This window comes from Ranitomeya imitator, chromosome 1 (assembly GCF_032444005.1).
Source record: "Ranitomeya imitator isolate aRanImi1 chromosome 1, aRanImi1.pri, whole genome shotgun sequence".
Taxonomy (NCBI): Eukaryota; Metazoa; Chordata; class Amphibia; order Anura; family Dendrobatidae; genus Ranitomeya; species Ranitomeya imitator.
Window position 1 is genome coordinate 867,587,695 of NC_091282.1, and position 24,964 is coordinate 867,612,658.

Below are 24,964 nucleotides of genomic sequence, written 5' to 3' on the forward strand. Positions count from 1 at the left end.
CGCACTGCAGTACTTTCCTCTGCCCTCAACAGGGCAGACAAAGTACGCCAGCGCCGGAGCCGCGGCGTGAAGACCAGAAGATAGATAACATGGAATGAAGATGGGAGGCGCCGGAGCGGACCTGAGACACCCATTTGACCAGACCTCAGCGGGACCGCCCCTGGGTGAGTATAATCTAACGTCTTTTTCTCCTCTTTCAGATTACATCGGGGGATTATCTACAGTATTACAGAATGCTGTAGATAAGCCCCTGATGACGGTGAGCTTACCTCGCCATTGATTTTGGTGGTGACAGGTTCCCTTTAAATGACTCACAAAGGAGTAAAATTATGGTGCAAGAGTCAGTGTTTTGAAAAAAACTGAATGTGATGAAATATTTTCGATATTTTTATTGAGTTCAGCGATTGAAAGTATATAAAATCACCTTTTATGTTTCAAACAAATTTACCCTTGCAGACCTGTGTAATTGATCCCAAGATTTGAATTAGCCACCTGATTAATGAAAAGACAGCCATGATCTCTCAGATCGCCATAAACTTGTCAGTTCTTCTGCTTATACAGATAAAAAATAAGCTACTAAAAAAAGAAAAATTGTACTTTCTATCACCCCCTGCTCTCTCAATGTATTTCATTACTCAGTTTACTTGTTTAATGCTCGTCGATAAGGGCAAGGCTGGTTTTAGACAAAGTGGGGCTAAAGTGGGGCTCCAAATGCTAACATCTTGCACCATCACACAATCGTTGTATTTACATGCACTGCTTTTATTCCATTAATAAGTGTGATCGACAATATTGAAGTCATTCAACTCTTGTTTCTCAGCCACTTTACACCAGCTGAGGAAGAATGATGAGGACAGAACGATCACTATTAGATCAATCTGTTCCTTTACAGTATCATGTTAACAGCAGCATATCTGCAGTTTTCACTGGGAGATGTGATACTGACAACAATGATTTTTGTGCCAGCATAAACAATCCAATTACTCAATGAATAGACAGCATTTTGCTCATTTAGTATAATGCACCCCATAGTCCTCCATATATAATAATGTGCCCCATAGTCCTCCATATAGTATAATACACTCCCGAAAGTACTCCATATAGTATAATACACCCCATAGTTCTCAATATAGTATAATGCACTCCCCATAGTTCTCAATATATTATGATGCACTCCCCATAGCCCTCCATATAGTATAATGTATCCCGTAGTACCACATATTGTATAATGCACCCTCATATAGTACACATAGTATAATGCACAGGCCCTCTCCCCCGTCTCTGCAGCGCATCTACTCAGCAGCTGTATTGCCTGGCACAGCGTGGCTCGTGATGAAGTGGCATAATAATGCCCACTACAACAGATGCATAGAAGGAATGATAGTAGAGGGAGCATCACCTGACATGCTCTCCTCCAACTGTATTGGCATCTATGAAGTTGAATGTGTGAGGTTTGTGTGGTGGGGGAGGGGGAAACCGGTGCTGGCCCCTCTGACTCACGGACCCCATAGCGGCTGCTGTTGTGAATTCTGTGGCAGAGCTCCCTCCTGTGGTCACAAGTGGTACTTCGGCTGATTCTCTCTATGAGCTTCCGTTGGTGGAGGAGAGTGGTACTGCGGCTTCTGAGTTTCCTTCCTCAGGTGATGTGGTGAAGTCATTAGGTGCTGCTCTATTTAACTCCACCTAGTGCTTTGATCCTGGCCTCCAGTCAATGTTCTAGTTTTGGACCTGTTTCCTCCTGGATCGTTCCTGTGGCCTGCTGCTCTGCATAGCTAAGTTCTGCTTTTGTTATTTTGTTTGCTGTTTTTTTCTGTCCAGCTTGCTTATTTGTTTTTTCTTGCTTGCTGGAAGCTCTGGGACGCAGAGGGTGTACCTCCGTGCCGTTAGTTCGGTATGGAGGGTCTTTTTGCCCCCCTTGCGTGGTTGTTTGTAGGGTTTTGTGTTGACCGCAAAGTTACCTTTCCTATCCTCGCTCTGTTCAGAAAGTCGGGCCTCACTTTGCTAAATCTATTTCATCTCTACGTTTGTCTTTTCATCTTAACTCACAGTCATTATATGTGGGGGCTGCCTTTTCCTTTGGGGTATTTCTCTGAGGCAAGGTAGGCTTATTTTCTATCTTCAGGCTAGCTAGTTTCTCAGGCTGTGCCGAGTTGCATAGGGAGCGTTAGGCGCAATCCACGGCTGCCTCTAGTGTGGTTGGAGAGGATTAGGGATTGCGGTCAGCAGAGTTCCCACGTCTCAGAGCTCGTTCTATGTTTTTGGGTTATTGTCAGGTCACTGTATGTGCTCTGACTTCTATGTCCATTGTGGTACTGAATTACCTCATCATAACAGGCTGCATGGTGTGTCACTATTAGTGACAGGCCACTGGCTGGGGACCCTGTCTAGTTTGCCTGCCCCCAATGTTGGCCCTGGATAAGGGGGCTGGCCACTGGTGCAATCTAAGAGCAGCAACTGCACTTGGTCTCTTCTAGGACTCCTGAGGTGCATTAGATTTTGACCCATCCACCTCACATCAGCACTACTGGGGTTATGTGACATTGTGGAAAAAAATCTTATGCATGGATTTTTTCTAAATATAAGGAAAGATAGCATGCTCACCCTCATTCACACAGGTCACTCCTGTGGATCCAGCACAACCCACTAAGTAGATCAGTGCTAGCTCCAAAAGCAAACTGTGAGCAGTCTAAATGTCACCCAGACCACTTAAGACTGGTCAGCTGATGTTTCTCTTCTAGTCACATGATCACTGGAGCCAATCACAGGCTTTAGAATTCCTGTTGACTGCCAGTCAATACCGAAATCAACATAGACTCTTGGAGAGGCCTATGCCAGATCCATGAGGGTGATGTAAGGCAAGTATGCCTTGTTTTGTTATTTTAAAAACATATACTTATATGATAAGTGATTATATATTGTCTCACTTGCTTATAATTGACTTATGCTTCTTCCCCTGGCCAGGGGCTATAGTATGTGCCCATCAAGTACTGGAGCAGCTCTGCATGGTCAGACATAACAAAAAACTGTATCGATTATAGAATGTACGCAATTGTCTGGTAAATTGCATTAGATTATGTGTATAATACATAAATTCTTTATAAGGTATACCATAAATACACAATATAGAAAAATAAGGAATAGGCTGCAATGATGAATCTATAATAATTAGCAGGTTTTTTTTACTGCCTGAGAACATTAAGATTTCTTTCGAATTTCTCTAGTTTAGAAGACCGCAGTATCATTCTCCCACCATAATTCACCTATGCATTTGCACAAGAAAGATTACCGTAGTTTAGATTGCAGATCTGGCAATCATCCCAATTCTTAATAGGTCATACATCAAAAGCCCACTGATGAGCCTGAAATGAAAATGGCCTAACAAGAAATCAACATCATTACTTAAATTCAAGCCTCTGCCAGGATTCAAATGTTAAAGTTACGACTTTAATTTGCTAAGTGCAATTCCCCTCACCCTCTGTCCTTTCCTTTCCCTCTAAGTATATATATATATTTTTACTCTTCTTTCCTAACCCAGCCAAAGGAAAGCAGGAGAGAAAGACATCAATTGACATTGATGTAGAGTAAGAGAGATTAGGTCTTTCTGTTTGCCTTAATGAAATTACTGACTTACTCCCATCCAAATTATTCCGTCATGGATCAATATCTCATGAAATATGTACAATGAGCGACAAATGTATTAGAAAAGGGCTGAGGACAAGGGTAGATATTGTCTTATAATACAGTGCACAAAATGCAGTCTTTAGTATATACTTAGTATATGCTCTAATGCCGCATGGGAGTCGTGGTGTAGAGCCTTTTCGGGGTTAACAAGGCATAAAACCGCTTTGTGCAACAATCTTTTAAAACGGAATCTGTTAAGTTTTTGCTACCCTGATTTCATCAACGAGTCACTTATTTTATTGTTTGCTGCAGTTTTGATATCACATATCTGCTGTGAAACTAGCAGTTCTCTGAATGCTGAGCCCTTTATTACCCAGCCCACACCACTGATTGGCAGCTTTCTGGGTACACGGTGCATAGGCAGAAACCAACTAATCAGTGGTGGGGCCTGGGTTATACAGAGATCATGGGTATGGAAGGTTACATGACATAATATTTAGGAAAAGGTAGACCTAGCCAGGATAAAATAAAGGGAATGGATGGCACAACTGACATAATAACATCAAAGTCTGCACTGTAACCCCTTTACCCCAAAGGCTGTTTTGCACGTTAATGACCGGGCCAATTTTTACAATTCTGACCAATGTCTTTTTAAGTGGTAATAACTCTGAAACGCTTCATCAGATCCCACTGATTTTGGGAATATATTTTCATGACATATTGTACTTCATGAGAGTGGTAAAATTTATTTGATGCGACTTGCATTTATTTGTGAAAAAAAATGGAAATTTGGCGAAAATGTTGAAAATTTAGCAAATTTCAAACCTTTATTTTTTTATGCCCTTAAATCAGAGTCATAAAACACCAATAAAGTAAAAAAAAAAAAAAAAAAACATTTCCCAAATCTTTACTTTACATCAGCACAATTTTTAAAACATTTTTTTTTTTGCCAGAAAGTTATAAGGGTTAAAAGTTGACCAGTCATTTCAAAATTTACAATACAATTTGTTTTAGGGACCACCTCACATTTGAAGTGACTTTGAGAGGCCTATATGACAGAAAATAACCAAAAGTGACACCATTCTAAAAGCAGCACCCTTCACGGTGCTTAAACACACATTCAAGAAGTTTATTAACCCTTTAGCTGCTTCATAGGAATTTTTGGAATGTGGAAGGAAAAAAAAATAACATTTAACTTTTTGTTACAAAAATTTAACATTAGACCCATTTTTTTATTTTTGTAATGGCAACAGGAAAAAATGGACCCTAAAATTTGTTGTGCAATTTCTCATAAGCATACCGATACCCCATATGAGGGAGAATACCACTGTTTGGGAACATGGCAGAGCTTGGAAGGGAAGGAGTGGTATTTGACTTTTTGAATGTAAAATAAGCTGGAAGAATTAGCAGAGGCCATGTCATGTTTGGAGAGCCCCTGATGTGCCTAAACAGTGGAAACCCCCCACAAGTGACACCATTTTGGAAACTAGACCCCCCAAGGAACTTATCTAGATGTGTGGTGAGCACCTTGAACCCCAAGGTGATTCACAGAATTTTATAACCCTGAGCCGTGAAAATTAAAAAAAAATAAAATAAAAAAAATCACATTTTCACCACAAAAATGTTTTTTTTTTAGACTCAAATTTTGCATGGATAAGTGAAGAAATTGCACTATGCTAATTTTTGAATGCAAAATTTGCTGGAATAATTGCTGGCGATGTCAGCTTTTAGAAGGTTAAAATGCCGGAAGCGGTGCGGGCACTGCTCCTGGCACTGAAAGCCTAGGGTCAGCTATCAGAATCAGCTGACATCCAGTGGCGATTGTGCCCGCACAGCCTCTGGGAACACAAACTTGCCATGACATATCCATACGTCCAAGGGTGGTAAGAGTATGTGCACATGACATCTTTTTCCACCTGGAATCTAACTAAAACAGGGCTAAAACGCCAAAAAGAATGAACATGTGCACAGCAATGTCAAAACAACATTGTTGCGTATACTAGATATGAGGTGGAAAGAAGAGGTGAGCAGTGTTTATTACTTTTGTTTTTTTTCCTACTGATTTTATTGTTTATTTTTTCCTCTTAAAATGTATTTTGTAAAAGTAATCTTTATCCAAGCTAACAATGTGTAAACCAAAACCTTTAGTGAAACAATTTCTGACATCCTGTTTTCCACTTTCCAAACATAACAAAAAATATTGCAAAACGATGATTCATTTCCTAGTGTCATTCTGAACATACAGTAGAGCGTTGGACACAGAAAATCTATTATTTTTAAATTGTAGAAACATTTAAATGATTTAAAGTCCATCTGGTGGATGCAAACCAAATCATGCAACAAAGCAATGGAATTACTCGGATTTATCATGCATGTGATCATTAAACACTACTTTAAGTAGAGGTTTTCAATTTTACTGTAAAATATATGTTTTTACAATCAGACAATGCTCTCCATGTATAGCACATATCTTCTGTGTATACTCTGTCGACGTGCTGGTTTATCTACACAAGTTACGGGCACCCATTCCACAGGAATTAGATGACAACACCCTTGTAAACCTCCAACAGAACTAGATCAAAAGCAATGAGGGTTAATAAGTGACAAGCTCAGTCAAAAGCAGGTCACCTACAATAAGTAGCTGTCAGACAAACACTCATTCATCACACAGTTATGGCTCCAGTCGTCCCTATAAACATGCAGGATTGGCTTGTTTATGCCAAAATGCACCCTTGGCAGCAGCTTATTACTTGTGGGAGTAAAACATTGTGCATGTTTAAATTTCATCATAGGACTATTGGAGTAGCCCTAAACCCAATTCATATGTGGACTGATATTATATGTATTAACGGCTTGAAGGGGGCTGTCCATGACTGATCTATTGATTACCTATTTATGACAAAGGTCATCAGTTTGAGATTGATGGGTGTCCAACATCAGCTAGCCCAACGAACCAGCTGATAAGCAATCCAACAGCACACAATTAGGCAATTTATGGGGCATAACACAGAAGCCCTATTCATTGCTTAGTAGCCACTACTAAGCATTGCACTTTATCATTAATTCAAATGACTGGAGTGCCGTACTCGGCAGCGGTCAGTAAGCAATGCACAGTGGTACTCCTCATATATCACTTATATTCGGTCACTGTTGGAGTGGTTTTCAGCTGAACAGTGGGAGTACAGGGTGTCTGACGCCTACTGATTTCATATTGGTGACTTATCCTATGGATACAGGTAGCTCATCAATAGTTGAATTCTGGACAACCTCTTTAAAGATGACACATTTACGGTAGTTAACATCTCCCAATAAATTTCACATAAAAATGTATGTATGTATGACCAACTGCATGGTTATTGAGAGAAAGATGGATACGGTACTTTGGTTATGATCTTGTCATGGCCATGGGTTTATGTACCAGTGCTAAATACTGACCAGCCTGACCAAAGAACTGAGACGGGCTTCAGGGTCGCTGAGCGGAGATGGAAGCGATCCCACTCTGCCGATGACTTCACTGCATACAAGCAGTCCCTCGCCAGCTTCAAGTCTACGCTCACTGCCACAAAACAAACTTACTTCTCATCTTTCATATCATCCCTGTTTCACAACCCTAAACAGCTTTTCAAACACTTGCAATTCTCTACTCCATCCCCCTGCACCTCCTCCCTCCCCTCTCATTTCTGCTGAAGACTTTGCCTCTTTCTTTAAACAGAAGATCGATACGATCAGAGATAGCTTTGGCCCACAGCGCCCAATGCCTCTTTTAGCTGCTCAACCCTGTTCCTCCAAAACCAGCTTCTCCACCATGACAGAGGATCAGCTCTCCACCCTCCTGTCAAGATCACACCTCACCACTTGCATGCTTGACCCGCTCCTGTCCCACCCCATCCCTAACCTTGCCACGGTCTTCATCCCAACCCTAACATACCTCTTCAACCTCTCACTCACAACAGGTATCTTCCCCTCATCCTTCAAACATGCCAAAATCACACCCATCCCCAAAAAGCCCTCCCTCGACCCATCCTCGGTGTCTAGTTATTGCCCGATATCTCTTAATAATAATTATAAGAATTTTTATTTATATAGCGCCAACATATTCCGCAGCACTTTACAATTAAGCGAGGACATGTACAGACAATAAATTCAGTACAAGTTAAGACAATTTAAACAGTGACATTAGGGGTGAGGTCCCTGCTCGCAAGCTTATAATCTACAAATCTCTTCTCCCTTATGCCTCAAAACTACTGGAACAACATGTCTATCTTGAACTGTCCTTCCTCCTCTCCTCCTGCTCCCTCCTTGACCAGTTGCAATCTGGCTTCCGACCCCATCACTCAACTGAAACTGCCCTAACTAAAGTCACCAATGACCTACTAACTGCCAAGAGCAAGCGACACTACTCTGTCCTCCTTCTCCTGGACCTGTCTTCTGCCTTTGACACTGTGGACCACTCCCTTCTGCTACAGATCCTCTCATCTTTTGGCATTACAGACTTGGCCCTATCCTGGATCTCGTCATATCTAACAGACCGAACATTCAGTGTCTCCCTCTCCAACACCACCTCCTCACTTCGCCCCTTGTCTGTCGGTGTTCCTCAAGGCTCTGTTCTAGGACCCCTACTCTTCTCCATCTACACCTTCGGCCTTGGACAGCTCATTGAATTCCATGGTATGCAGTACCACCTCTACGCCGATGACACGCAGATCTACCTATCCGGACCTGACCTCACCCCCTTACTTACCAAAATCCCACACTGTCTGTCTGCTATCTCGGCCTTCTTTTTTGCTCGCTTTCTAAAACTGAACATGGACAAAACAGAATTCATCATCTTTCCCCCAACTCACCCTACCCCTCAACCAGACCTATCCATCAATGTCAATGGCTGCTCATTTTCCCCAGTCCCACACGCCCGATGCCTCGGGGTGATCCTCAACTTTGCCCTCTCTTTCAAGCCACATATCCAAGCCATTGCCTCCTCCTGCCGTCTCAAACTCAAAAATATTTCCTGGATCCGCGCATTCCTTGACCACAACACCACAAAAACACTAGTGCACGCCCTTTTCATCTCTCGCCTTGACTACTGCAACCTCCTACTCTCTGGCCTCCCCTCTAGCCCTCTGGCACCACTCCAATCTATCCTACACTCTGCTGCCGACTAATCTACCTGTCTCCCCACTATTCCCCAGCCTCTCCCCTATGCCAAGCCCTTCACTGGCTTCCTATCGCCCAGAGACTCCAGTTCAAAACCCTTACTATGACATACAAAGCCATCCACAACCTGTCTCCTCCATACATCTGTGACATGGTCTCCTGGTACTTACCTACACGCAACCTCCGATCCTCTCAAGATCTCCTTCTCTACTCCCCTCTCATCTCTTCTTCTCACCACCGCATCCAAGACTTCTCCCGTGCTTCCCCCATACTCTGGAACCCTCTACCACAACACATCAGACTCTCACCTGCCATAGAAGCCTTCAAAAATAACCTGAAGACTCACCTCTTCCGGCAAGCCTACAGCCTGCAGTGATCCTCAACCTACTGAACCACCGCACAACCAGCTCTACCCTCTCCTAGTATATCCTCACCCATCCCCTGCAGACTGTGAGCCCTCGTGAGCAGGGTCCTCCCTCCTTCTGTACCCATTAGTGCCTTGTTTTTTGCTCATGTTTAATGTATTTGTCTATATTTGCCCCCTTTTTTACATGTAAAGCGCCATGGAATAAATGGCACTATAAAAATGTATAATAATAATTATTATACTGTATGGGTTGAACTAGATGGACTTAAAGTCTTCCTTCAACCTTAATAACTATATTACTATGTTACTATGTATGGCCATGGTTTTATGTACTAATTTCAAAACAGTGTGGCCTTGATCTTTTGTACCAATGCCGAACACAGTGTGGCCTTGGTCTTACGTAACAATGCTAAACGTTGCTGCGCATTGGTACATAAGTTAATGGCTGCCTTGGTCTTATGTACCAATGTGGCCATAACCTCATGTACCAATGCTGAACACACTGTGGCCAGAAGTCTTTTGTATGCTGAATACTGAATATAGTGTAACCATGGACTTTTCTACAAATGCCAAAAATATCGTGGCCATGGTCTTATGTACCAATGCCAAACACATGTCACAGTCTTATCTACCAGGTGACGTAAAAAATTCAACATGCTTGTTTCAACAGTTGGGTGTTTTTACACATTTTATATTATAGATCCTACAGAGATTCATCTAATCTGTATTAGGTTACAAGGGATCATAATCAGAAAAATAATAAAATTTAATATTGTGGTAGAATAGTCTATTGCTGTGGATATGTGTTTAATGTACATACACACTTTAGAATTTAGCTAAGACAGTACCACAGGTCTGTTTGGGTGCAGTTTTATCAAGCAAAAATAGGATTGCTCTACAAGAGTAGATATACATTTTCCCTTTTATAAAACATATTCCTGTGTGATGCCAGACTAGGTGTTGAACCTACACTTTAAAGGACAATTTCACTATAATGAACATGAAAAAGAAGACAACATACACTATAGGTATCCCTTACTTGTAATCAAAGTGTTTTGTTAAGCTCTCAACAGGCCTAATTACAGCTTTTATAATGACGAAGTACAACAGCTGCAGGCTAATTTTGAGTAATTACACACTTTTCAATGAAAGAAAAAAAATGAAAAAAAAAACACAGCAAATTGTAAATAAACTGATCTAAATAATATCCAATCCTAAATAAGATTTATGTTCAATATAAAACTCTATCTTGCATACCAATACATAGTTTGGATAACCATAGCCTGCAGCTCTTTGTCTAGTTTTATAATTAACAGAAGGTGACGTGATGTATACGTCAACTGGTTGTACCCCTACACCTGGCACTGTAGGGTAACAGAGAACCATGAAGGAAGCGAAGGATCTGTTAGTCATTATTGACATACATTGGCCAAAACAGTTTGCTTTCAACTGACACTCTTCATCCAGTAAAAGGAATTTGTCTGCAGTCTATGTATCATTACATTATTGATATACAGTGGGACGGGTATGGAAAATATTTGGATCTCTTTACATTTTTCACTCTTTGTTTCATTGCAGCCATTTGGTAAATTCAAAAAAGTTAATTTTTTTTCACATTAATGTACACTCTGCACCCAATCTTGGCTGAAAAAACCCCAGAAATGTAGAAATTTCTGCAAATTTTATAAAAAAACTGAAATATCACATGGTCAGAAGTATTCAGACTCCTGTCTGGTTAGTGTTTTCCTACACACTTCAGCCCCTGACCTCCCTGGGGGGATGAGGAATCAGATAAGGGTTAGGTTAGGGTACCGTCACACAGTGCCATTTTGATCGCTACGACGTACGATTCGTGACGTTCCAGCGATATCCATACGATATCGCTGTGTCTGACACGCAGCAGCGATCAGGAACCCTGCTGAGAATCGTACGTCGTAGCAGATCGTTTGGAACTTTCAGTGCTTTCCTGGACTCACTGTGAGCACAGCGGCCGGAAAGCAGAGCGGTGACGTCACCGCTCTGCTTTCCGGCCACTGTGCTCACAGCCAGTACAGAGAAGCATAGCGCCGGGGACAGACAGCCGAAGGTAAGTATGAAGCGTTTGTTTTTTTTACTTTTAGGATGGTAACCAGGATAAACATCGGGTTACTAAGCGCGGCCCTGCGCTTAGTAACCCGATGTTTACCCTGGTTACCGGCATCGTTGGTCGCTGGAGAGCTGTCTGTGTGACAGCTCTCCAGCGACCACACAACGACTTACCAACGATCACGGCCAGGTTGTATCGCTGGTCATGATCGTTGGTAAATCGTATAGTGTAACGGTACCCTTAGAAGCATAGCTAGGTACCAGACCCCAGCATCTCTACCATATGGGGTAATCTGGGGGACAAAGATAGACTAAGGCACCCCTAATTTGAGGGATTGTGTAGGTTCTTACAGTCCCCTGACACTACGTGACACTCACTAGTGTTCAGAGATTCATATACGTGGTGATTTCCATTTTTGTAGCTATGGTAAGTATCCTTAAAGTCAGACAGTTTACAATTATTTTACTTTTTAGACATGGGATGATCAGTATAACATGCTAGCATGTTGACTAGTTTCACAAAATCTTTGACTATACAGCATTATTAAGTGTAGGACCCATTGACTTTGCAGCTATTCAATTGTACAGAATGGCTTTCAAAGGCTGGATAAGGATCCAAGAAATATCGTTTCTCCTTGCGGAGAGTGACATGATAAGCATGTCGAGGTGAGGAGACTTAAAGCCGCAATGCTCCTCTGGGAAATATGCAAATTGTCTCTTCAGCGAGGAAGAGGACTAGAACTCTAGTGCCACCAATTGGAAGTAGCAATTCTAACAGTCAATGTCGACCCTTTAACGAGCCTTGTCACATGACTTAGGATAGTAGCCAAACCAGAATCTCAATTTGCAGACACTGTGTTTCGAGGTACTGCCCCTCGTCAGTGCAAAGTGGAGATCTGGTTTAGCCGATTGAGAGGCGTCTGACCGGGATCCAAGAAGTATCGTTTCTCCTTGCGGAGAGTGACATGAAAAGCATGTCGAGGTGAGAAGACAAAGTCGCAATGCTCCTCTGGGAAATATGCAAATTGTCTCTTCAGAGAGGAAGAGGACTAGAACTCTAGTACCCCAAAACAGTGTCTGCAAATTGAGATTCTAGTTTGGCTATAATCCTAAGTCATGTGACAAGAGACAATTTGCAAAGGCTGGATAACAAAGCCACAATTATTCTACTTGCCACTTTATGGATCTCAGTCAGGTGCCTTGTCAGGCACAGTCTCCTCTAGAAACAATGTCCCTTAACCCTCCGTCACATACAACTGATCTGACAGGCGCTTCTCTTTTACTTTCATTTCTCCTTCCTCACCAGATTGTGAGGAAACCCCCTCCCTCCAGGTACTCTCCTGTCTCTTGAAGGTCTGTGAAACCTGATATCACAGTTGGATTTCAGAGCTTCAGGGGAGAGGATATAGCTGCACAGATCTCTCAGGCTCATTGTATGTGAATACGTCACATTCAGTAAGGTTGGTATTTTATGTTTTTATTCATCACAATAGTTTATTTAGCTTGTTTTATGAATGTATAGCACAAAATGTGAGGATATTTCATAGAAATAAGGGAGATTTTATAAAAGAAAGTGTGCTGCTCAGGCATATACAGTAGTTCCCTAACATATTCCTTCTCTTGCTTCAGATTATCTGCTGAAATGGAGAGGAAAATGTACAATTTATCCAAACAACTTGATGTTGAGGAAGTAACAAACATGCTGTTAGATGATAGAGACCTCACACTGAATGAGGATTTAGGAGAGGAAAGTGAGATTGATTCTCATGATGAGGTGGAAGAATGTGTCCTGGATTCTGAAACAGAGCAAGATGGTGACAGTGGTGAGGATGAAGAAGTTGGATCATATTATATTGGAAAAGATAAAAATACTAAATGGAACAAGAAGCCATTCCAGATAAAACGTAGGGAACCTTTAAACATTATTACTCACCTTCCTGCAGTAATAGGAACTGCACGTAATGCAAAAACTGCAGTTGAATGCTGGAACAGTATATTTACAGATGACATTCTGGACTCTATTGTCACATATACCAACCAATATATAGACATTATAAAGGACAAGTACATCTGCAACAGAACCATCAAGCCCACAGATGAAATAGAACTGCGTGCTTTTTTTGGATTACTGTACCTTGCAGGAGCTTATAGGGCAAATAGACAAAGTTTGGAGGAACTTTGGGGTAAAGATGGGGATGGAGTTGAAAAATTTAGCCTTGTTATGTCCATAAACAGATTCAAGATTCTAATTCGTTGCCTTCGGTTTGACGACAGAACTACCCGAACCGAACGCAAAACACATGACCGACTTGCTCCAATTCGTGATATATTTCAAAGATTTGTTGTAAACTGTAAACAAAGTTATTACCCTGGAGAGAATCTCACTATTAACGAAATGCTCCCTGGTTTTCGTTGTAGATGTGCCTTTCGTCAATATATTCCATCAAAGCCAAACAAATATGGAATAAAAATGTATGCCCTTGTTGATGCCAGTAAGACCTACACTTACAACCTGGAAGTTTATGCAGGAAAACAACCAGAAGGTCCTTACTGTGTGAGCAACAAACCCATTGATGTTGTAAAAAGACTGGCTGAACCCTTATTTGGATCGGGTCGCAATATTACAGCTGACAATTGGTTTACAAGTTGTGATCTGATTGATTATCTGAAAATTCAGAAGCTGTCATATGTGGGAACTGTAAGAAAAAACAAAAGGGAATTGCCGCCACAGTTTGTAAGTGTGAAAGAGAGACAACAGTACAGCAGTATGTTTGCATTCCATAATGGAAAGGCTTTAGTTTCCTATGTACCACATGCCAAAAAAATCGTACTTCTTCTATCAACACTTCATGATGATGCTGCCATCGATCCTGGGACTGGTGCAGAAAAAAAACCGGAGATAATTACATTTTACAATGCCACCAAAGGGGGTGTGGATACAGCAGATCAGATGTGCTCCACTTTCAACGTCAGCAGAAACATCAAACGCTGGCCAATGGTCATATTTTTTGCTATGTTGAATTTGGGTGGTATAAATTCACAAGTAATTTATCTTGAAAACAAGCTTGAACCACTCCGTAGACGATTGTATCTAAAAAAATTGGCCCATGAACTAGTACTTGGAGAGCTACGCAGGAGAAGCGTGAAAACAATCGGTATCCCCTCTCGCCTTCAAGTTCAGCTCAAAAGGTTCCGCCCTGAAGATGATGGTGAAAAGTCACCACCTGCACCACCTCACAAAAGAAGGAGATGCACCACCTGCCAAACGGAAAGCGGAACCAGAAGGCTTTCAAATTATGAATGTCTCAAATGTCATAAAGCAATTTGCCTGACACATGCAAAAATGGTGGGTAATTCTTGCTATTTGCTCTGCAAGTGTGACTTTTCTGGGGAAACCTCAGCATCTACTTCTGATTGAATATGTTTTTAATAGTACTTAAGGTACCTTAAAATTAAGTTTGTGTTCAAAAATTTTCTTTGTACATTTTTTTGAGAGAGTCGAACTGGGGACTATTTGGCGGGAGTTTTGAAAAGTTTGTATTTCATAGTTATTAGTTTTATGTTAAGTAAATGTTTTTTTTGCAACTGATTATGTGTAGTCTCTTTTATTACATCCCTATGAAGGTCACTGATCACTTTTAGAGCACTGAAATTGCAAACATTAGATATTATAGGTATTTTTCCAGCAGGCGCCTGACAGGCACATTGTATGTGAACTCGTTAGTCCGAATATTGTATGTGACGGAGGGTTAAAGAAGCCCTTCCATGAAGATTTAAAAAAATAAATCTGTAATATAGTGTTTGTTTATTAACATACTCCCCTACTATCAGTTTCCCAGGGATCCAGCTTCAATCGACTCCTCTTGTCAATGACATTACTGGTCTTCAGACGCTCTGGCTTCTAGCTCACACTCCATTTCTCTTTCCATAGGATTACATTGTAAAAGCCACTTTCAGGTCACGCAGAGTGTAGTATGACCCAAATAATCTGAACAGTGGTCTGAAGAGACATCACTGAGAAGAACGGCGCAGGAAACCAGTTAGGCCAGAAACGCCGTGTTTATTTTGCTAACTCTGCATTGGTCAATGCAGTACCTTTAATAAACCAGGGGAAGAGTTAAAGAGACAGCGCTCCTGTGTCTACCTCTGTGTGCAGCCGAGTAAGCCGATCTACCTCAACAGCAGATACGGGGCTGGGGCTTAAATTAAGCTCTGGCATTTGAAATCACACAAGCCCATGTTGTCCCCATCCCCATGAATCAGATGGGATATATTACTAATATTACCCTGGATGGAGGAAAGGAAGATTTTCTACAAGACTAGTATTTCTAATGATACCCATGGCCTGCTGGGGTAAGTGACGGAGTCAGAGACTTTGTGCTCCGTCACATCTCTTAACACTATGAGTGTCTTGAAAACACTGATTCTTTTAACAACGTAGCAGACAAGGCAGCCCATAGCCAGACAGGCCCTTATGGCGTTTGTCAGAATTGCCAGATGGTCAGTCCGGCCCTGCTCAACAGATTTTAAAAAATCTTCATGAAATGGCAAGGACGTACATAAAAAGCAGCTTGAGACTCTTCCTCATCCCCATCTCTCCCACAATAGTAATTATATTCAGTGGGGTCACAGAAGATCTTTGCAGCCCTTACAAATCAATTTAGTGTTCCCATGCATCATGATTGCCCCAATTGACTGTAACGTAGTCGATTGGGTTTCCTTCATGTTGTCCATCATTTAATCGGGAAAAGTAGGGTGCAAGCTATGCTATTTTTTATTATTATTATTATATATTTTTATAGCACCACTAGATGGTGGCCCGATTCTAACGCATCGGGTATTCTAGAATATGCATGTCCACGTAGTATATTGCCCAGCCACGTTGTATATTGCCCAGTGACGTAGTATATTGCCCAGTGACGTAGTATACAGCACAGAGCCACGTAGTATATTGCCCAGCTACATAGTATATTGCCCAGTCACGTAGTATATTTCCCAGTCACGTAGTATGTTGCCCAGTCACGTAGTATATTGCCCTGCTACGTATTATATTGCCCTGCTACGTATTATATTGCCCAGTCACGTAGTATGTTGCCCAGCTACATAGTATATTGCCCAGCCACGTATGTCACAGGTTAAAAAATAAAAAATAAACATATTCACCTTCGTATCCGAGGGCCCATTGTAGTTCTAACATACTCAACTTCGGATCCGAGAGGCTCTTGTAGCGGGCGGCTGTCGCCATCTTCGGCTCCCAGGATGCATTGCGAAATTACCCAGATGACTTAGCGGTCTCGCGAGGCCGCTAAGTCTTCTGGGTAATTTCGCAATGCATCTGCCTTGACAGACAGAGGCCGCGACCAATGAATATCCGTGACAGACAGACAGAAGGACAGAAAGACGGAAGTGATCCTTAGACAATTATATAGTAGATTTATTCCATGGCGCTTTACAAGTGAAAAAGGGGGCAAATATAGACAAATACATTAAAGGGAACCTGTCACCTGAATTTGGCGGGACCGGTTTTCTAAATAGTTCCGGGACATAGTGCGCCGGCGCATGCGCACTAATGCTTTTTGGCTTTGCCCACAGTTGGGCAAAGTATACTGCGCATGCGCAAGGCAAGATTGCCTTGCACAGGCGTGTACTACGGAGGACAGAGAATGAACTTCAATCCAATATTGCGGCCAGCATGCAGCCTGCAGGTAAGGAAAGGGTGAATCAAACACCTGAAAACTCCGCCCATATGACCGAAAACCGGTCCCGCCAAATTCAGGTGACAGGTTCCCTTTAAACATGAGCAAAAAACAAGGCAAACATTTACATAACGATATGTCTCTAAAGGCACCGTCACACTCAGCGACGCTGCAGCGATATAGACAACGAGCCGACCTAAACTAGATCGCTGGAGCGTCGCTGTTTAGGTCGCTGTAGAGACGTCAAACACAGCAGCTCCAGAACAATGCAGGAGTGATCCAGTGACGTAATGGTGACTCACTTATCGTTCTCGCTGGTTGTTAGCTCCATGTCAAACAGCCGGAGTGTACCGATCCGACACACATCTAGGGGCCCTATGCTCGTTGCTGGCATCGTTGCTTTTGATGTCAAACATGACGATACACGCCGACCTGGCGACAAAATAAAGTTCTGGACTTCTAGCTCCGACCAGCGATGGCACAGCGGGATCCAGATCGCTGCTGCGTGTCAAACACAACGAGATCGGTATCCAGGACGCTGCAACGTCACGGATTGTTGTCGTTCTCTCTGCAAAGTTGCTGAGTGTGACGGTACCTTTAACATTTAGGCTACCTTCACATCTGCATCTGAGGCGCTTCAGATTGTGAACATAGTATACATACTCTACATAGGTACTGTAAGACTAAGGAAGGCAAGGAAAAAGTACACACCTTATGCCGATATGTTGTAGAATTATTAACCAAATTAAAGGTGCTGAATGTAATGCCATGCATACTAATAGCCAGACCTAGCCAATATACGAAAACTAAGCAATAATTGTTTGTATTTCTGTAACAGATAAACAATACTTATATGCAGAAAGAGCGCAAAGCACAAGACAGGGTTTTGAATGTGACTTAAGTGCTTCAGACAAGTTGATAGCTTTCACTTAAAAATGTCAGACTAAATTTACATTGAGCTGATCATCATATATAAGTCAGACATTCATTTTCATACTGAATGAGGGAACAAACAGGTTGCAAGGAAAGGTTGCAAAGGAAATCTGCTCATCCATCTTTGTACAGAAGGACATTGCATACAAACATGTCATTATTTTCGAGGACTTCAATGAACAAAAGAAGAGCAGTTCTATTAAATTATAAATCAAGAAAACATTTTCCTATAAAAAAAAAAAATGGAGATTATGAAGGCATACAGTGCTATAATGGTGGTGGTTTCTGCATGGGTGAATAGAAATAAGTAAATTAGAAAGCACTTATTTATATTCCCAGGAGGGAAAAAGTAATGTACAAGGGATATAAAACATAACATTTTAAATTATTCATTTTTTTCTATACCTTAAACTAAATTCCATTAATAATTATTATCCATAATTTCAAACTTTTGCAAGTTATTTCTAAATGGCATAGCGGCTAAATCCAATCTTTGAGTTTAAAGGAGTTGGGATATTAACTAGCAATAATTACTAAAGGGTTTTTACCAAGTACATAGTGGATGATTTGTTGATCGTTAAGGACGGGTTCACATTGCGTTAATGGCGTCCGTTAGACAGACTAGGTTACACAGCGGCATAACGCGGTGTAACGCAATCAATTAACGCCACCATTAATTCCTATGTCGGACGCATCGCTAGCGCACGCCCACAATGGGCGTGCGCTAGGGATGTGCCGTCATTGAGTGACGGACCCAGAGACGCGGGCTGCAGCATTTCCAGGTCCGTCACTGCTAGCGCAGATAGAGCTAGCAGATGCTCTATCTGCGCTAGCGCGATGGAATGTCGGCACTTGCGTTAACAGCAGCCTGTTAACGTATGTGTTGAACGGGCTGCTGTTAACACAATGTGAACCTGGCCTAAGGGTTCAACAGATGAGGCTACCAGAATGGGTTCTGTCGGAGTAGAGTGGATGTCAAGCATGACGTCTCTAATCCACTCATTCTCTTTGGAACTACCAAAGATATTTGAAGGATGCCCTCCGTGTTCTGTAGGAATCCAGAATGAATGAATGAAGTTGAGGTGCACATGCCCAAGTAACGCTACATTCAGATGTGGTTCTGACAGGCCCAATTCTCTGGATTGGTATACATCACAGCAGTTGGACCTTCATCTATCAATAAGTTATTCCTGATCATTTTGATAGAGAGTGACTCATCTTGGTACAAACAGGTTAAACAGGCTTGCTATATATGACAACTTGACATAACATGTACATAACTATTAGGGACACAGATAAAGAGGATTTGTGGATGATCCGTTCTGCTGGTCATCATTATAATACATTCAAGTCCAGACAAGTGGTAATATCGTTTTTTTAGTTGGTGCATTTCAAAGTACTGCAGACATCTTCATCAGGACAAAAAAAATGTGTTTTTTCGTCGTGATGAAGAAGTCTGTAGAACATGGATGGTTGCACATCCAATTGGAAGAGTGTTTCAATTTGGGTACCACAAGGCTCTGTCCTGGCCCCAGTGTTGTTCAACATTTTTATAAATGATAAACTGAATGTAAACTAATCAAATTTGCAGAAAATGCAAAGCTATGAGGGATAGCTAATGCTAGAGAAGACAGAGAATAGACTCAGAAGGATCTACATAAGCTTGAACAATGGGCAACAACTAATAGAATGGAAATGCAAGATTCTACATCTGGGCAAGAAACATGAAAATTACATCTACAGAATGAAAGGAATAGAACTAAGCAACAGCATGTGTGAAAAAAACTTGTGTATACTAATAAATCTCAGGTTGCACATGAGTCAACAGTGTGATGCAGAAGCAAAAAAAGGCAGAGTTCTAGGATGTAGAGAAGCATAGAGTCTAGGTCATGTGAAATAATCATCCCCCTCTACTCCTCCTTGGTCAGGCCTCATCTGGAACACTGTTTCCAGTTCTGGGCACCACATTTAAAAAAAGACATTGCAAAACTGGAGCAAGTTCAGAGAAGAGAATCCAGGTTGGTGAGTGGAGTGCAGAGCATGTCCAACGAGGAATGGATATGGAAATGTTTAGTTTGCAAAAAAGAAGGCTAAGAGGAGACTTAATAGTTGTCTACAAATATCTGAAGGGATGTCACAGTGTAGAGGGATCATCATTCTCATTTGCACATGAAAACATGAGAAGCAATGGAATGAAACTGAAAGGGAGCTGATAGATTAGATATTCGCAAAAACTTTTTGACAGTGAGGGTGATCAATGAGTGGAACAGGCTGCCACAAGAGGTAGTGAGTTCTCCTTCAACGGAAGTCTTCAAACAGATGCTAGACAGGCATCTGTCTGAGATGGTTCAGTGAATCGTGCGCTGCATTGAGCAGGGGGTTGGGCACGATGACCCTAGAGGTCCCTTCTAACTCTAACATTCTATAATTCTGTGATTCTATGATTTTTGAATGCTATGTGCTTAGCTTTTATTGTCTGATAGACTCCCTTTAAGTGGTTTATAGACGGCTATACCAATCCCAATCATGTAAAGTTTTACTTTTGAATATAATTATAATTAGACATGTTGTGAATGTTTTAATAAAATATATACTGTATATAGTTTTGCAAAAATAGAAGGGTATATGACTATTCTGCTTTCCTGAAGCAAATGAATAAAAAAAGTGGATCTTTCACTCTAAAAATCACAATGGTAGGAAGTAGAAAATCTCGCAAAGTGCCGATAGCACTAGCTGAGAAGGACCTCTATGTGCAGTGCATATAATGACTAAATGCACATTGACAGAAACAGAAACTCACAAAATGATTCCAAAATGTAAACTCATCTTCAGAGTATTCATAAGAACCATCAAATCGTTATTACCATACCTTCTATGAAATCAGAGGATGTGTACATTCTTTTAGGTTTGTCGTTTCCCTCTTCAGGACTGTTCAAAGATTCCATGGCTACCTCAATTGCCTCAGTCAGCTCGTCCCGTTTGTCTTTTCTTACAGGCTTTTCTTCTGGGTGGCGAGTAAGTCCTGTTTCCAACTGATACACTTTGTGCAGAGTAAAACTATCAAATGGAATGGCAGCATACTCAGTGGGAACCTTCACACCACTATATACTTCAGCTTTGCTAACTTGGGAATGTAAGAAGTCTAAGAGGTCTGTTTGTGTCTTCTCCGAACTCGCATGATCAAATGCGACTGTAAGGGAATCACTGGAGTGGCCTTGAACATTTCTAAGTTGTTCACTCCGTTCTTGAAGTTCATCTTTTAGTTGAGCAATTTGCTTTTTCAGACTAGTAATATAATTCCGATGCTCTTCCTCACGCTCCTGCAGGATGGCATGGTAGCCTTCTTTGCCTGTTGGGTCATTAACTCGTGGCAGTAACAGCTGTTCATCCTCAGCTCTTGGGGTGCAAGCCAGCATATACAAAACTGAAACAATACAGCAAAGGCTGACAAGTATGATCCCCACCCGAGAAATCCAACTTATTAGTCCTCGGCGTACCATACTTGCATTTAAAAAAAGAAGTCCATCATCTTCTTCCTAATAAACAAACCAGTCCATAAGAAAAATACTCATCCATAATCACATTGACATCAAGGACTGGAACCATCACTGTCCCATCCGCGGAAAACTTGCATTACATCAGTTAACAATGTATAAAAAGTTTGTCAACCAAGGTTCAGATATCCAAAAAAAAAAAAAAATCTTCATAAGCTCCCGAGCAAGCACTGTCATGGTAGCCAAGATGGTCAGACGTCATGTATAATCTAGGATCTAGAAGATAAATGGAAAAATAGATAAAGGTCAGTAGCTAGTTAGCATTCTCCATCTTACAATTTGTTTAGATAAAACACTCTATATCTACATTAAAACTTTCAAAGTGGATCTTTCAAATTTACATTTATATAAAGATTAACTCTATTTACCAGAAGATCCAACCACATGTGAATACAGGTACAAGGGATATTCTTACTTTATAATTTGGCACCATGAGTGTTGAATATATTTAATTGCAGAGCGAGTTGTGCCCCTCCTACTTGCCCTTTTTTGACGGCTGCCTGACACTTTTTTTTCTGAAAAAGCTACCTTATTTTGATATGTTTTATTTATTACACGTTGCTTATATAGAGCCATTATATTCCACAGTGCTTTACAGACATCATCATCACTGTCCCCACTGAGGCTCACAATCTACATTCCCTATCAGTAGGTCTTTGAGCTGTTTTTCATACATGATCCCTTGTGTGAATTATGCTTAATGCTTAGAGTCGTGTCATACATTTTGTGCCACAAAATTCCATGGGGGAAGTGAGAGACAAAAATTAAGTCGTTGATATATTGTACATTGGTGCTAAAATGAGAAGAGTCAGCATGTGAACAAGGAATATGAGCAACTGTGATAGGCTAAAAGCCTTCAGATGATGCAATGTCAAAAGAAAGTGTCCGACAGAGGATCTGGTGCAACCAAGGTTTGGATCGGTTGAGAAGAGCCCTAAGAGAGAAACTGAAGAAGGAGAAAACTCATGGAGACTATTCATGCATATCAAGTAACCATCATTGGAGAGCCTTGCTCTAGTGAACCATGCAGAGGGTCCAAGCTGAAAGATAAAGGCACATGACATTGATATTGTGATCCCTCCATGAGTGTCCTACAGACGACCTATACTACCAGTGACACTACTGGAATATTATCAGGTGCAAATTAACTTTTATTAGACAGCTTCTTCAGTTGCGTTTGCTACTACATAAGGCTTCATCCTGCTAAATGTGACCAACAAACGTGGTGTGCTATAGGTCCTCATGAGTAATTATTGAAGAACATATTGTCTTATATGCCATCTGTCAGTGGAGGTTCTGTTAACACTAACAGACCACTCACTTGTCACCTACCACTTCATCATGCCCTACAGGTCCATACAAAGCCATCATCTAGTGTTTGTTGAACTCTATTGGACAAGTTACGGTAATACTTTATTTTAAACAGAGACATATTCAGGTCTTTTTAGTTAGATTTCATGTAAATTCTAACGTTTAAAAAAAAATTGCGTTGTGCTCAGTCAGAGAATGTCTTCATAATCTAATGCCTTACTGAGGCAATGTATAGTGGCACACAGTTTTCACTGCTCCACGGCATGGAATCCGTTTGCCTCAATAAAGGCATCATGAAGGTTAAATCTGAATAAAACAACTTCTATATACTGAACATTTATGGCTGACATATTCAGGATGCCTATTTCAGAGCTCTATGAGTGCATCACTGACTGATACAAAATGATACTTTCCATAAGGTTGCTAAAAAAAGATCTTCACTTGTCTACTTTAATTCTAGATATTAAATATATGTAGATTACAAATTAATATAATTGTATGTAAATATATACATACATACACACTGCATATATTTATTTCTAAAAAATATTTATAAAAAAAAAACAGATGTGTAAAACGTCAATATAAACTTGGTTCAATGAGCACACAGTCCACTGAATTATTAGACTTGCTGTAGGGGTACCAAGGGATTAAATTGGCCAGGGGATTAAATGTGCTATCCTTGTGAAAAAAAAAAGCCTGTTCATCCAATGGAAGCATGGCTATCCGCAAGTAAATCACTCATAAGAAGCATTAATCTTACTGTGAGGGTCAAATACAGGACAACATTTATCAATGGATGGGAAATTGGGAACATCCATGGGACTGTGAAGTCCACGTTGCATGGCTGTATGTTTAACACTAGATTTCCCTATAATTTACATATCCATTCCACTCTTTATATTTCCTGGCATACAGTAAAGTTAAGACATAACATCGTCCGGTATTGAAAAGGAGGCAACTGGTAAGTGACCTTGTTGGTATTTCTAACAGCTTGTCTCCGCTTATAAATATTGAAAGCAGCGCAGCAAATGACCACAATATGGTTCAGGTATTTAGAACGCTAATCCTTGGTAATAATGCCAACTATAATGAAAGTGATAAAATGGCCCGCACAAAAGGATTCACTGCCAAATAATAAAACACTGGATGCACTATGACGAGCAGAAAACATTCATTGATCTCTACGGGTTTAGTCTCGATTTAGCAGGTAGAACTAAAATAATCTCTTAAAACCCTACATATTGCAGCTGCCATTAGTGACCACATACAGATTCTATTTGTATGTTGTATTTCGACAAATCTAATATATAAAGCTGAATGTGTGTGTGTGTTTGGCATTTGCACCGTCGCAGCTACAGCCACAAAATTTTGAACAGTCACACTTCTGGACCCCGAGAGCATCATAGGCTATGTTGAAAGGTGAAATTTTAACCCCGCGCATTCCAATTCACGAAACAATTTTGCCCCTATCTACATAATGGGGAAAAAGTGAAAGGAAAAGTGTTGGAGGCAAATTGACAGCTGCCAGATGTGAACAAGGGGGACTTAAAGAATGAGAGTGATGGTGCCAAAGAGTATATACCGTACAGTTGCTAAGGTGGGGCCCCAACATGGGATATGTTATGGACCTGGTGGTTAGGAGCATCCGGCACGACCTGATAGTTAAACTCACACAGGACAAGCTCTGGGATGTGGGAGCTCTGCTGACCGCAGGCCCTAATCCTATCACAACAACTAGAAATAGCCGTGGAGCGTTCCTGACTCTCCCTAGACGCCTCTTCACAGCCTAAGAGCTAGCTAGCCCTAGAGATAGAAAATAAAGCCTACCTTGCCTCAGAGAAATTCCCCAAAGGAAAAGGCAGCCCCCCACATATATTGACTGTGAGTAAAGATGAAAGTCACAAACGCAGAAATGAAACAGGTTTCAGCAAAGGGAGGCCAGACTTACTAAACAGACAGAGGATAGGAAAGGCATATTTGCGGTCAGCACAAAAAACTACAAAAGACCACGCAGAGTGTGCAAAAAGACCTCCGCACCGACTAACGGTGCGGAGATGTCACTCTGCATCCCAGAGCTTCCAGCTAGCAAGACAAAATCATGATAACCAGCTGGACAAGGAAACAATGAACAAATAATAACTATCAGGAACTTAGCTTCTGCTGGAGAAGACAGGTCACCAGAAAGATCCAAGAGTGAACTGAACCAATGCAGGAACATTGACAGCTGGCATGGAGTAACGATC

General features: G+C 41.2%; 1 protein-coding gene across 4 annotated transcripts in view; it reads right to left on the reverse strand.

Moving 5' to 3' along the window:
• The window catches only part of CSGALNACT1 (chondroitin sulfate N-acetylgalactosaminyltransferase 1), a 503,870-nt gene that overhangs the window by 86,526 nt on the left and 392,380 nt on the right, over window positions 1–24,964 (reverse strand). For all 4 annotated transcript variants that reach the window (XM_069742516.1, XM_069742534.1, XM_069742525.1 and 1 more), the window contains one exon: window positions 20,723–21,623. In XM_069742516.1, coding sequence (XP_069598617.1) covers window positions 20,723–21,353 — 631 coding nt within the window. In that variant the 5' untranslated portion in view covers window positions 21,354–21,623. The remainder of the gene's footprint in view (window positions 1–20,722; window positions 21,624–24,964) is intronic.